The sequence below is a fragment of the Mobula birostris genome, chromosome 22 (genome assembly GCF_030028105.1).
Source record: "Mobula birostris isolate sMobBir1 chromosome 22, sMobBir1.hap1, whole genome shotgun sequence".
In the NCBI taxonomy this organism is placed as follows: domain Eukaryota; kingdom Metazoa; phylum Chordata; class Chondrichthyes; order Myliobatiformes; family Myliobatidae; genus Mobula; species Mobula birostris.
The window spans coordinates 39,204,479-39,219,760 of NC_092391.1; the positions used below are offsets into that span (position 1 = coordinate 39,204,479).

At 42.4% G+C, this 15,282-nt stretch overlaps 1 protein-coding gene across 1 annotated transcript in view; it reads right to left on the minus strand.

Moving 5' to 3' along the window:
- Nucleotides 1-15,282, minus strand: part of abca2 (ATP-binding cassette, sub-family A (ABC1), member 2) — a 553,235-nt gene that overhangs the window by 117,309 nt on the left and 420,644 nt on the right. Inside the window, exons 31-32 of the mRNA XM_072240523.1 lie at nt 6,026-6,239; nt 743-848 (exon numbers count right to left, since the gene is read on the minus strand). Coding sequence (XP_072096624.1) covers nt 743-848; nt 6,026-6,239 — 320 coding nt within the window. The remainder of the gene's footprint in view (nt 1-742; nt 849-6,025; nt 6,240-15,282) is intronic.

A 15,282-nucleotide genomic window follows, 5' to 3' on the forward strand; every position in this document is an offset into this window, starting at 1 on the left:
CTTATCTATGCTTTTCATAATTTTAAACATTTCTATAACATCGGCCCCTCATTCTCCGAACAGTTCCTTCTGCCTTCTCCTACTAAATCCTTGTCCACATCCAGCGACAAATGTGGCCATGAAATCATATTTGAAAGAGTTCCTCAGGTTAGCATCAGCACAGACCTCACATCACTAAAGTTGTAAGGAAACTGAATGCAAGATCTCAATTTCACATTCCCTTTTAAAATTAAGATCAGAATATACAAGGGTAACAGCAAGACCCAATGTTGCCACTCTGATACCATCTTTCACACAGCCGAAAAAATGTATTTCAACTGAGAACTTTTCCACTGCATTTGAAGCACATCAGGTATAGCACAGATTAGGTGGCGAGTGGCACAACCATAGGAGCAGCTGCCTTACATCTCCAGTGACTCAGGTTCAATCCTGACCTCTGGTATCCTGTGGAGCTTGCATGCTATCCTTGTGACTATATGGATTTCCTCTGACTGTTCCATTTTCCTTATTACATCTCTGAGATGCACATCAGTATAAATTGTCCCTAATTAGTAGACGAGTGGGAGAATCTGGGGGTGGGGGGAGTTTATGGTAACGTGATGGAAATAAAATAGGATTACAACAGGATTACTGCCAATGAATGCATGATAGTCGGCATGGATGCAATGAGCCAAAGGGTGTATGACTGAAAGCACCATTTTAACATCTGTTAATAACCAGAGAAAAACATTTTTTTCCTTACTTGTGCAGTTCTTCTCACTGCGATTTTCCGCACCATTGGAGCTGCCTTTGTACTGAATGACGCTGGGATAGATTTAAGAACATTCCCAAAGGTCAATGCTCCATATCTGGAAATAAAGACATTCAAATTAAGTAAAAGCAATTTGTCATTCTCTACATGTGCAAGAGGTTATATCTGGCTTGTACACGTAAAAACTGCCAGGGCACATTATTGATCTACAGGAGTTAACCAGTCTCAGTTTTCATTGTAAGTGAAAATTCGGTAGTAAAAATATTGATTTATTTACAACACATCCCAGTTCATTGGTGGAGTGTTTCAAACCTCGCTCTCATTCCTCTATCATTAAATCATACCATCACTCGCACTACAGAGTTAGCTGCATCTCCAGCCAAGCTCTTCCAAAGCAGTTCAAACACGGGCATCTAACCATCACATTGGAAAATTGTCGAGGTATGTCCTGGTCACATAAGTTGCAGGAAATTTAACTGAAGTTCCATCTTAATAAGACATAGGAGGCCATTCTGGTTCCCAGCACAAAAAAAAGCAATGAATCCTTGGTGGCCTCTGTATCGATTTGGTTCTTTCTCCACTCATCTATACTACGAGGCAATTTACATTGGTCAACTAACCCACCACATCTTTGAGGTGGCATGGTAGCACAACGCTTTACAGTGCCAACAAACTGGGGTTCAATTCCAGCTGCTCTCTTAAAGGAGTTTGTATGTTGTCCCCATGACTCTATGGATTTCCTCCAGGTGCTCTAGTTTCCTCCCACAGTTCAAAGATGTACTGGTTGGTGGTTTAATTGGTCATTGATAATTGTTCCGTGATTAGGCCAAGGTTAAATCGGGTGGGGGGGGGGAGAGGTCGCAGGGCGACACAACTCCAAGGGCTGGGAGGGTCCATTCCACACTCTATATCAATAAATCAATTAATAAATAAATATTTTTTTTAAAAACATGAATAAATAAACAAACAAGAAGCCAAGAGGAACCCCATTAACTCATGAGGAGAGTATGCAAACTCTTTAAAGGCAGCACCAGAGGCAAGGATCGAACCCGGCTTGTTCAACATGTGAGGCAGCTGTGCTAACCGCCGCATCACTATGTCACTATTGAGTTACTGACGAATCAGTGTACTCTCAATCATGAGCAAAGGGACAGAAGGTATCGCCATCAAGCCACCTACTGAGGGCTATCAAGTGACAGTTACTCACTAATAACCTGCTCAAACACGCCCAGTTTGTGTTTCACTGGGACCATCTTGCCTCAACCTTCACACAGCCTTCATCCAACGGTGGACCAAAATGTTGAATTCTTTAACTGAGGCTGCCTCACTTGGCAATGGAATCAAAAAGCCCTGGTAACACTGAAATCAATAGGCAACAGGAAGAAAGGATTCATTTGGCTGGAGTCAGACCACATGTTGGATGGCAATCATCCCAGCCCCAGGACATCACTGTAGGAGTTTCTTAGATTGAGGCCCATTTGCTTGTCAATGATTGTCGTTGCATTACAGGACTGAAGTGAAGACATTTTCTGGTGATTGCAGTGATCAATTCCATCCACTACTCCAACAATACACTCTGTGCGTGTACCCAATAAGGTGTAGACAACAATCATTCATGGGCTAGAAACTGGCAAGTAATAGTCAGAGGGTCAACCAATAAGCTTCCCTAACAAGACAGCTTAATCCCTTCCTCTAGATTTTCAATGTCGCTGATTTGCCCACCATCAGAAGCACGGGAATAACCACTGACTAGAAACTTAACTGCACCAGCTATATAAACACTTTGATTATCAATGCAGGTCAGAGACTCGGTATGCTGCAGCGAGTGAGTCACCCAAGCCTTCTCATCATTAACAAGGCATGAGTCGGGAATGTCCTGGACTTTTCTCCACTTGCCTGGATGAGTGTTGCTATTACAACATTCATCAACAGTCATTCAAGCAAAAGAAGAACATTCCAAGACAGAATTTACAGTGTACATTATTGTTGCTACAACTAGTATTGATATTGGTTTATTATTGCCACGTACCAAGGCGATGTGGAAAAACTTGTCCGGCATAATGTGCATACAGATCAGATCATTACACAGTGTATTGAGGTAGAACAAGGTGAAACAATAAAAATGCAGAATAAAGTGTACAAGCTACAGAGAAAGTGCAGTGCAGGTAAATGATGAAGTGCATGATCATAACGAGATAGTTTGAGGTCAATTCAAGAGTCTGATAACAGTGGGACAGTAGTTGTCCTTGAGTCTGGTGACACATGCTTTCAGGCTTTTGCTTCTACTGCATGACGAGAAAGGGAAAATTAGCACCTCATCCACCACGCTAAACATGCATTCTCTCCAATGCTGCTTGTCACAGGATGTACCAACTACAATATATATTGTCGCTGCTTATTTTGGACAACATCTCCCTCAGCCTCAACCACTATGTAAAACAAGGACAGTAAGTGCATGGGAATACCACAACCATAGGTTTCCCTCCAGTCAAGTATTACCTTGCCCAGGAAATACATTACCAGCTCTTCACTATAGCTGCATGCAAGTCATAGAGAGGTGCAGCATAACAACCTATTAAGCTACAAACTTTGGCATACGGGACAAAATCAGATCATCAAGAGGATTTGCTGTTTGCAGAATAGAAATTTGTTAAGATCGAGCAAGTATTCTAAAAAATAAAACAACTAATTATGTGAAAACTAATGCAGATGCCACGGTGCTTAAGCAAGGGCTTATAAACAGAGATTGATACAGTTTATGAAGAGAGAATTATTGGTCTGAACATCATGGGGATGCCCTGCACATTTCAGAGCACTGCCTTAGGACTGTAATAAGGACCTGAATGGCCAGAGTATAATAATGTCTCAAAATATAGCAACTTCAGCAGTACTATTGTCCTCTTGTAGCATAATACCCAATGTAAGCTTACAACAACTGAAGCATTACTGCACTACCAAGCTAAAACCAAAGCTTGCCATAAATACCCAGGTCTAAAAGGTACCATTCATTCCTGTGCATGAGGGACACAGAATCAGACCACTTTGCAGCAGATAATTATGTCCTGAATTTTATTTTATCTTCTAATCCAGAACATCACTGTAAATGGACTGAAACTAAATGTCTACACACTTCAAAAGTCAATGTTCCAAGAGATGCATCTGCTGTTTTCATTCCAAAACTTCACGAAGAGTAACAAAAACGACAAACCGAGGCATACCAACATATAAGTGCCTCGTTAAGGAAAAAAGGGAGATCCTTTGAATTGAATGAAGACAGTTTATTAAGAAAGATTTTCACTCAGAAAGAAAGCAATATGTGGTGTGATGATGTGGAAAACTGAAGAGATACTGATCATTGTGCTTCAAATATTAAAGTAGGAGTAGGAGGAAGAATGAATGTGACGTGAATTTAGAAAAGCAGGAAGTACAACAATCCTTATTAATTGTTATGCATTAATCATAAACATGAGTATCTTGGTCCTGGTAAAAGTCTGCTTCGGTATTCACAGACTGAGATTTAATTTTTTAAAAACCCTTCAACAAACTCATACATTCCTTCAGACAAGGCACAATGTGTAAGGCCTATTTCCCCTCAACTCTTTCAGTCCAGATGATGGGTCTTGACCCAAAACATCAATTGCTCATTTCTGCCACAGATGCTCCCTGACTCAATGATTTCCTCCAGCAACTTTTCTTTTGCTTTGGGTTCCAGAATCCGTAGTGTCTTGTGTCTTCAGTGTACAACAAACACTGAACTTTCTTTGCTATGGTTTCAAATCAAACCATCAAATGTTTGGGAAAACAATTTTACCAGGGAGTGGAGATATATTTTCCATTTTAGATCATTAAGGCAAACATTTGTGGATGAACTGCAAGGTTGATATTCATTCCACAAACCTGGATTGTATCCCCATTGATGTGGGAAACTAAGGAGATTCTGATCATTGTGCTTGAATTAGTAAAAGTGTTTGAAAGAACTGGCTGTTATAAAACTATGTAAGTCGACAGGTGAATCATGGACAAATGGATCAACATTAGGATCAGGTATTCAAGAGGAAGACTTGGTTGTGGAAATCCAAAACTTCACTCCAGGGCTGTAGTGGGTACTGGGAAGCCATTTCAGCAGCTGAAGATTCCATGATGAAGCAGTGACCCAGCAGCCTATCCTCCAAACTGGTGTGTGCCCAACTTATTCAGATGCAGAATTTATCTGAACTGAGATATCTCCTCATAACACAAATGAGTCAAAGGAATGGTCAAAATGAGGAGCTAAAGATGTCGCCAGAGGGTGACTTCTTCAATTTCACCAGCAAAGCAGTTTAAGTTCTTTTCTCTAATGTCTCTTCTTTCCTTTTCAAGGTGGCTGGGGTCCTGTCAGAGTCCATGATCTACAGCTGCACTCAAACTGATGTTCTTCATGGCAGTAGGCTCCCGCACTCGGGGCTCACTCAGTGGCCTAGCATTTTCAATATCTCCACGTGCGGCCTGGAATACTTGCACATTTGGGGCGCGGCCTTGTGGATGACCCAATGGCTTGTTAGCTTCGCCGACTGGAGAACTGCAGGAGAGTGTCAAAGGGCCCTGCACACCAGCAATCGCTCTTCCTCTTGACAGTGAGAGAGACTTTGCTGCCAATTCTCAAGTCGAGGGAACTCAAAATAAATAGATGCTGCTGGCTGTAACATTGAAACAGCGAGCTGTTGGCCTTCCCTCTCGCTGTGAAAGGAGTGATCCCTCTAATCCTTGTTAGTGAGAGAGAGAGCCCATGGGGTATCGAAATGCCAGGATGAACAGTGGGTTTTGGTGGACTCTAGATCATGGTGTCTTTGGGGGTTTTGCTATTGCTTGCATGGTGGGTGGTTGGGGGGGGCGATGCTTTCTGCTGGATCAAGTGGGGAGAGGGGAGGGTTGATGCTTTGCTACTGCTTGTGCGTGGGAGGAGGAGGGTGGACTCTGGGGTTCTAATGTTTTTCTATAATTCGTTCTTTGGGTTTTTCTTCTATTTCATGGATGTCTGTGAAGAGTAAGAATTTCAGGTTGCATACTGTACACATTCTCTGGTATTAAATGGAACCACTTGGTACCAAGGATAATTATTCATCTCATTTGAATAGTTCTGAACCAAACAAAGGAAAGGATCATGTTTCCTTTGTTATCAGACCAGTTTCTATAGGATGCAAGCAGTCTAGTTTACAGTTTCTGACTTTGGCGTGTAGATCAACAGCCGAGTGTTACAGAAGAAGAATCAGCATGCACAGCAGTAACTCCACAAACCTGTGAAGTCTGAAGCGATCTGAAGTATGCAGAATATACTCTGAAACATTGCGGCCTGTAATATCCACCAGAATATCACCCGTCACCACTTTCTTCTGTGGTGGGTGGCCTCCAACTCCACTCGGGCAGGAGAAACCCGTCCCTTGCATCGAGCAGCTGCATCTCACTGGCTCATGGATAGGGTGTGGAATGGAAGGCGATGACGTGAATGTTTCTGGAAAAAAAAGTCATTGAATAAGGTTATCATATGATAGAGCTCTGAGCATCTAAGCTTCAGATTTCAGACAGTAAAGTTTTTCAAATAAATAGTCCGGCTAAAGCTAGGTCACTTTAAGTACCTGAATGCAATAACAACAACATTCACTCATTTAATTTCTTTCTTGCAGCATAATGTTGCAAGCCCTTGTCACCAGGCAAAATTGGAGACTGAGCCACTTTCAGAAGATTTCTCAGGACTGGTGAATGGATATTGGGTCAAGGAGTCAAGCAACCATGGAAAGAAGAGAATGTGGGAGGGGGTGCACTAAAGCGAGAAGGCAAGGGAGATAGAGAGATTGAGAGTGAGAGAGAGAGAGAGAGAGAGAGAGAGAGAGAGAGAGAGAGTGCGCACACACACACAGGTGGGTGAAAGAGTGAATGAGAGTAAGGGCAACAGTGAGAGAGAGCAGGTGAGCAAAAGAGAGGGTGAGTAACTGAAAGCAAGAGAGGGAGAGGCAGAGGGAGAGACACAGAGAGAGACAGAAAGACAGAATTCTGCATTGTTGAGTGATGGAACATAGAGTTGAATTTGAGGATACAGTTGTCAGGGAAGAGACAGAAGAGTGACACATAGGAAAGCATTTTAACGCAGTGTGTGTTTAGAATCTGAAATGCACTCCCTGCGGCTGTTAATGGCAGGTTTCATTGTGCCATTGAAGGATAAATACAAGATAAGAAAAAGATTGCAAGGCTCCAGAAAAAAACAATCCGAGAACAGACAAGGTGAGCTTGTACATATGGACAGGATGGGTCAAATATAACCATACCCTGACGGGGAAATGCAGAGGTGCAGAGATGATGCTTTTAAAACGAGTCTAAAACTGACTTGAATTTAAAATAGTGATGAATGTCTGAGAAAACAGAGACTTTTTGTCATTCAATACACATTAAATTTTAAATGTATTTGAGTACAATACACTGAGATTGCTTCTCCGTGGTCATTCAGTCTAATTACCTTACCATTAAAATGTACATAATTTTTTCCACAGGATGTTAAATTTGACACAGCATTAATGAGAATACTCTTAAATAATAAATTAGATCTATCCATTTACATGGCAGTTTGCTTTTTAATAGATCCATTGAAATTCTAAGCTTCCCATTTAGAATTAACATTGTTTGAAACCTCATTTAATTTCTAACTGTAGGCTCCAGGAGAAGCAGCAAGCGAGTGAGCACAGTCAAAGCCATATTAGTTCCTTCTTCACAGGGAATAAGTCCTACACACATCCTATTTAGATGAAGGTGACCGGTAGTTCATTCAATCTCTGAATGGAAAAGGAAAATGCTGCAGAAGAGGCGGAGCAGACCCGATGGGCCAAATGGCCTAATTCTGCTCCTATGCCTTATGGAAATCTGAAATCTAACAGGAAATACTGGAAATATTCTGATCAAGCATCTTCCATGGATAAAGAAATGATTTAAGCTTTTGAAGACGAAGTTAATTTGTGCCCACACAAAAATCACTATTGAAGGTTCCTTCAAAAGCACGTTGCTGTTTGCGAAATCTCGTTGAAGCAAACTGGCTGTCTCGGCCTCAGCAACACAGGCCTTCAATACTTATTGGAATTAGTTTATTATTGTCACACGTACTGAGATACAGTGAAAAGCTTCTGTCAGCATGCCATCCAGATCATTCCATAAGTGCATTGATGTAATAAAATGAAAAACAGCATGCGGAATATAGAGTCACAGTTACAGAGAAAGTGCAAGGGCCATGTTGAGGTATACTGGGCGATCAAGAGTTAATCTTCCAGTGTATGAGGGATCCACTCAAGAGTCCGATTAACAGCAGGATAGAAACTTTCCCTGAGTCTAATAAGTACATGCTCTCAAGCCTTATATATTCTTTCTGATGGAAAGGAGAAGAGAGAATGATTTGGAGGTTTCTTTGATTCTGTTGGCTACCTTCTCAAGACACCAGAAAGGACAAGCAAGTTAACAGAAGGGAGACTGGTTTGCATGATGGACTGGGCTGTGTCACAGCTCACTGCAATTTCTAGCTGTCTTGGAGAAATAGATGCCACTGCAGGTTTATTCAGAAAGTTAGAAGGCATGGGATCCAGGGAAGTTTGGCCAGGTGGATTCAGAATTGGCTTGCCTGCAGAAGGCAGAGGGTCATGGTGGAGGGAGTACATTCAGATTGGAGGATTGTGACTAGTGGTGTCCCACAAGGATCTGTTCTGGGACCTCTACTTTTCGTGATTTTTATTAATGACCTGGATATTGGGGTAGAAGGGTGGGTCGGCAAGTTTGCAGATGACACAAAGGTTGGTGGTGTTGTAGATAGTGTAGAGGATTGTCAAGGATTGCAGAGAGACAGTGATAGGATGCAGAAGTGGGCTGAGAAGTGGCAGATGGAGTTCAACCCGGAGAAGTGTGAGGTGGTACACTTTGGAAGGACAAACTCCAAGGCAGAGTACAAAGTAAATGGCAGGATACTTGGTAGTGTGGAGGAGCAGAGGGATCTCCGGGTACATGTCCACAGATCCCTGAAAGTTGACTCACAGGTAGATAGGGTAGTTAAGAAAGCTTATGGGGTGTTAGCTTTCATAAGTCGAAGGATAGAGTTTAAAAGTCGCAATGTAATGATGCAGTTCTATAAAACTCTGGTTAGGCCACACTTGGAGTACTGTGTCCTGTTCTGGTCACCTCACTATAGGAAGGATGTGGAAGCATTGGAAAGGGTACAGAGGAGATTTACCAGGACGCTGCCTGGTTTAGAAAGTATGCATTATGATCAGAGATTAAGGGAGCTAGGGCTTTACTCTTTGGAGAGAAGGAGGATGAGAGGAGACATGATAGAGGTGTACAAGATAATAAGAGGAATAGATAGAGTGGATAGCCAGCGCCTCTTCCCCAGGGTACCACTGCACAATACAAGAGGACATGGCTTTAAGGTAAGGGGTGGGAAGTTCAAGGGGGATATTAGAGGAAGGTTTTTTACTCAGAGAGTGGTTGGTGCGTGGAATGCACTGCCTGAGTCAGTGGTGGAGGCAGATACACTAGTGAAGTTTAAGAGACTACTAGACAGGTATATGGAGGAATTTAAGGTGGGGGCTTATATGGGAGGCAGGGTTTGAGGATCGGCACAACATTGAGGGCCGAAGGGCCTGTACTGTGCTGTACTATTCTATGTTCAAGCTGTGATGCACCTGGATAGAATGCTTTTTCCCCCCTATGGTGCATTAAGACAAAATTGGCAAGAGTACTGGGGACGTGGAAAGGGGCCATTCATCCTTTCGGCTCCACACCAGCTCCTAATAAGCAATTCCATCTCTCTGGGGGATGTGAGAGAAATCCTAAAGGAACACCACACCTGAGATCAGGTTCAAACCCGGGTACCTGGAGCTGAAAGGGAGAAACAGTGATGTTGTGCATTGCGCTGTCTGGAATTCATTTACTCCAGCTTTCTCTCTTTTCTATTAACCTTTTATGGGTATTTAGTGAAATGTTTTAGATATCTGTCCTAATCTGCACAGCTCAGTTGTGGTTATGAACAGAACAGACACAATCACCTTAAATTTGACCTACAAAGATGGTTGATGGGCTTGTATGTTGGATTTATTTTGCACAATTGGTCTGTGCAGTCCTGATATATTACAAGCATACCTTGTGGATCAAAACTCATCTGTTATTCCAGTCATACTCCCCGTTATCAGAATGCTGTCAACTGCAGTCATTTTAATAGATCAGTTTCATGTTTTCTTGATCAGCTGAAGTCAGGGGGGAGATTCAGGAAAAGGAATTACTTTTCTTTTTGGTATAGAAACATTTATTTCAAACCAAGAAGGATAAATATTTTCTCCTGATTTTTATAAAGCTTTCGAAAATTGGCACTCAGTAAGAGATTCAGATTAATTTTGAGGTAATTTATTTTGAAGGGAGTTCAATGCAGAGACAGCAGGCAGCAGTGGATACTGGAGGTACTGTGAAGAGCATCGGAATGACTTGCAAATAAAGAACTAAATTTTAAAGTTGTCTTAAAATATTTTGGGAAAAGATAACCACATTAAAGATAGATTTCCACTCTTTTATCTTAAATGTCCTGCAGAGCACTCAAAATGTACTAGCTGAGGTTTAATGCCAGTTTTCATAAAGAGTGCTTGATATTTCATGTGGCTGAATTTTGACAGAGGGAGTAGGAATAAAATAAGTCGTACGTACAAACACAAAATGGCCTAAGGTGAGCTGTGAGTTTCTCGTATATCTACTTATATTTTTCTCCAGCAATCTGATTCTATACCATTAACGTCAATCTAATCTTTGCTCACAGCATGCAAGGTCAAGGAAATACAAGCTGAGTTCAGACAATTGGTCCCACTCAGAAAGATCTCTACTGTAAAAAAAACAGAATGCACTGGAAAGTTCAACAAGACGGGGAGCATCCGTGCAAAATGAAGGAAAATAAATGCTTTGAGAAAGAAGTAAAACTTCAGATGTTGGAACCTGAAACAAAGAGACAAATGGAAACAAAATACAATGTCGAAGCTGGAATCATTGAAATATCTGAAGCGTGACAATTCTTTTCCTCCCACAGACGCTGCTCAACCTACCAAGCTCCTGAGCAGATTGCTTGTTGCTACAAAAAGACAAATGCAGGAAGAACTCAGCCAGTCGAGCTGAGTGGACAGAGAAAACGTTAACTAGTTTCTCTTTCCATTCAGTCTGTGTTTTGTTTGATAAAGCGGAATGTCAACTCAGGATTCAAGTACATTTATTATTAAAGAATGCATAAATTATACAACCTTGAGATTTGCTTGTGCTCACAGGTGGCCAAAAGGCAAGAAACCCAAAAGAACCCAATTAAAAAAAGAAAAAAAAATTATAAATCATGCAAACAATTGAAGCGGACAATAGCATTTCGACCCAAAGTTGAGTCTCCAAACCCGATCCTCAGAGCAGGCCCAAAGCCTCGCTTATCAGTTCATCATATTAGCAGGGACAGAGCACAACAGCCAAGGCAGTCTTCATAGCCTCAGCGCCATGGAGATGACCATCACAGAAAATGAGCGAAATTGACTCTCATCCCGACCAACACCCTGTCTTTCCAGTTTATCTGGGCCAGCATTTAAATTGACAAACCAATGGCACAGCGAAAGGCTCTGGCCTCCATGAGAGAGGAGTGAAGATCACAGAGAGTGAGTGAAATTGGCTCTTGCCTCCGATCTGGGCCAGTGTTTAAGTTGTCTAAACAGTGAATTGTTCCTAGGACCCGGCTGCAATGAAAGGCTCCGGGCCTAGACCATTCTGCAGAGCAACCGGCTCTGGGCCTAGACCGCGCCACTCAACGACTTGCTCCGGGTCCAGATTTCGTCGTCCTGCCTGTAGCCGCTCTCAAGCTCTTCAAATGAGCTTGGCGCCCACAGCGATCCAACTTTGTACCTGAGCCAGTTGGACAGGCACCCCATTTCTTCTCTACGGATGCAGCCCGAGTTGCTAACTGTTTGGTGCAATTTCTGTCTCTTCTTCAGATTTCCAGCCTGGGTGAATGCAGCTCCAACAATAGGTAAATCATTATTTCTTCCCTCAGCATCCCAAGGTTTACAAAGGTACCGAGGGTACCGTGGGCCAGAAACCCTACAAGGTGCCTTTTCACATCTTCATCTAAGGCTCTGTGGAAGGCAGGTGCCGGCGTAGAGCAAAGTCCTAAACATTGACTACGGTAGAACAGAAAGGTGTAGTTAACAGACAGTACTGGGCAGTCATCCGTGGATGGGAGATGGTGGAAGGTAAGCATTGGTGAAAACACAGCATTGGGAAGAGGATGTTGGAAGACAACTGGAGACAAGGGGAGGTCAGATCAGATGGAAGATCAGGACAACTGGAGAGAAAAACATGCAGAAAAGGGAGAAAACCCAAGCCACCGTGTGAACATTGATAGAGCTGTTTTATATTAAAAACAAATAACCATATTTTTCAGGATCTTTATTGGCAGAACCTTAATTTCTTGCTCATCCCTAACTAAAGGAAGATGCGTGATGAGTAGCTTTCTTGAACCACTGCAGTTGCCCTGCTGAAAGTACGCCCTCCAAGCTGCAGAGCGGGTGGTGTGTTAGTACAATTAGGCCCAGAGATAAAGAAGGAAACATTGACAGATTTCCAATGGCAGGATGGTGTGAAACTGAGAGGAATATGCATGCTGAACTCCTCCCACATTTTTGCTGCCTTTGTCCTAGTAGGGGTGGCAGGTTTGAGATGTAGTGTCAGAGCAGTCTGGATGAATAAACACAGCGCATTTTGGAGAGGCAGCCATGGCACAGTGTTGGTGGAAGGAGAATGGCTTTAAATTGGTTGATGTGATGCCAATTAAGTGGGCTGCTTTGTCTGGGGATACGAGGAGGAGGAAAATCTCTTTGAAGTGTGCATTACTTGAGAAGACCATTGTGGAGTATTAAAATGAAGGCACACGAAGGCTGCTTTGGCTGGATGGGCTTGAGCTCCTTCATGTTGTTGGAGCTACCACCCAGGTAAGTGGAGAGAACTATATCACATGAGTGGCTTGTAGATACTACAAAGTTTTTGTGATTTGTAGAGGTGAGTCACTCACTGCTCCTGTCATTGGCTCCTCCCAAGACTTTGATGGTGGGAGACTTGACATAAATGATAGCTAGTTACACTGCCTCCAAGGACTAAATTGACTTCCAGTGATAAGCTCCCAAGGGGATCAGAAAGAAATCATCAGAATGCCCAAAATGCCAATGGCTCTTTTCCTCCCACAGATGTTTTTCAACCCACTGAGCACCTCAGCAGATTGCTTGTTGCTACAAAAAGATTGGTAGTTGGATACATACGTTAAGTCAAGAGTGGTGCAGGCTGTGTCCCAAAGCATGAAGGAGATGCTCAAGATCAGAAGAAACAGCAGTACAGGAAGCAAAAAACAGAAGTAAATGGAGTAATCACTTAACCTTCAGGTGTGCTCTGAAATCCAGCATGCATAGTGATAGTCTCAACCCCTTGTCTATGGCAGTTTCCCTCAGCCCTCAATTCCCTGATCTTTTAAAAAACTTATCTACTTTGTCTTCAAATTCTTCTAGCCGTCAAGCTTCCACAACTCTCTGGGTAGAAAATTCCAGATATTCACCCTTTGTGAAAAGGAATTCCTACACAGCTCAGTTTTAGATAACTACCCCCTATTGTTGTTCTTCCTTTTCACCCCTTGTGGCGTATCAGGCAGCATTTCCCGTTTCCTTATCACATGTCTATTTTTTACGAGGTCAAATTACTAGCTTGACACTCAACCCAGCACAGATGAAAAGAGTGCAAGGAGCTGGCCGGACTTGAACCAGGAATTATTTGCCTTGAAGTCCCGTGCTGATGCTGCTGTACCACTGGCTGGCTAAACTACCCCTTTATCTAATAACAAAATCTCTCAAGTTCAAGGCTCTCCCACTCTTGAAAACCAGAAATTCTGTCATATTTACATATATATTATTTGAGATCCATAAACATGCCTGTCCAGGTAGACCTATTGCTTCTGCTTGTGCCTGCCCCACTGAACTTAAGTGCCCTACTGGCACTTATGTCAAGGGTAATAAAATATAAAAGCAAGGAGATAATTCTGAGCCTTTATAAGACACTAGTTAGGCCACATTTGGAATATTGTCAACAATTTTGGGCCCCATATCTCAGAAAGGATGTGTTGTCATTGGAAAGAGTCCAGAGGAGGTTCACGGAGATGATTCCAGAATTAAATGGGTTAACATCTGAGCAGTGTTTCACAGCTTTGACCATGTACTCACTGGAATTTAGAAGAATACGGGGGGGAGGGGGGGGCAAGCTCTTTGAAACCTACCGAATGTTGAAAGGACTAGATAGGGTGGATGTGGAGAGGGTGCTTCGTATGGTGGGGCTATCTAGAACGAGAGGACACAGCCTCAGAAATGAGGGGCAACCCTTTAGAACAGAGGAAAGGAGGATTTTTTTTTGCCAGAGAGTAGTGAGTCTATGAAATGCTCTGCCACAGGCTGTGGTGGAGGCCAAGTCCATGGGTATATTTAAAGAGAAAGTTGATATATTCCTGACCGGTCAGGGCTTCAAAGAATATGGTGGGAAGGTAGGTGTATGGGATTGAGTGGGAACAGGAATCAGCCATGATGGAATGGCAGAGCAGACTCTGTGAGCTGAATGGTCTAATTCTATGACTTATGGCTTTTTTTTACTTTGGAGAGTTTCTGCTGACCCATTATAATGTTCACGGATATCACACTGTAAACAATGAGAGACTTGCTAAAGATCACATCACAAAGACAGGGGTCCCAGTTTACAGGAGCTGAAACATTATTGTTTAATGTGTATAAAGGAAATGCTTCATCAAGCACTGACAACTTGTACAGTGCTCCTCTGTTACATTTGACAAGTAGATTAACAACTGTGTTTGGAAACCATGGACTATGAAATTAGTCAAAAGGTACAGTACAGGTGTGGAGCCCTTACCGAAGCCTACACCAATAAATCCTGAGGTTAAAGCAAACTCAGACACTGGGTCTTGTTCCTCACGATAAAAACAAAAATTAAAGCAATATGGGATTGTATTCAAGAAATATAACAACATTTAATATTTGGATACTAAGCCGATTTTAAGTTAGACAATGGACATAGATTGATGGAACATCATGTCTAAACAGGACTAAACTAGAACTTAGCAGTTTATTTTGAGGGGACCAGATAGATATCGCATTTGAAATTAATTTGGAAGGTGTGTAGCTCGGGTGGTTGATGGTTGGGTTGGGTTATTCTCTGATCTTGGCAATTTTACTTATAAATGTTCATCAAAATGTGAGAAGACACCATCAGTGTGCTGTTAATTGTGGAGTTGTGGACCAACTCTCCCTTGTCTCTACCCATGAAAATCGGGAGGGGCACAAACTCGACTGGGCACCTGTGAAAATAATGGTGCAAGCAAATAAGCGGCATGCAAAAGATTTCCTAGAAGTAGACAAACATGTAGACCTTGACCCTATCTATCAACCAATGTGGGCAAAATTCCAGACAATGCA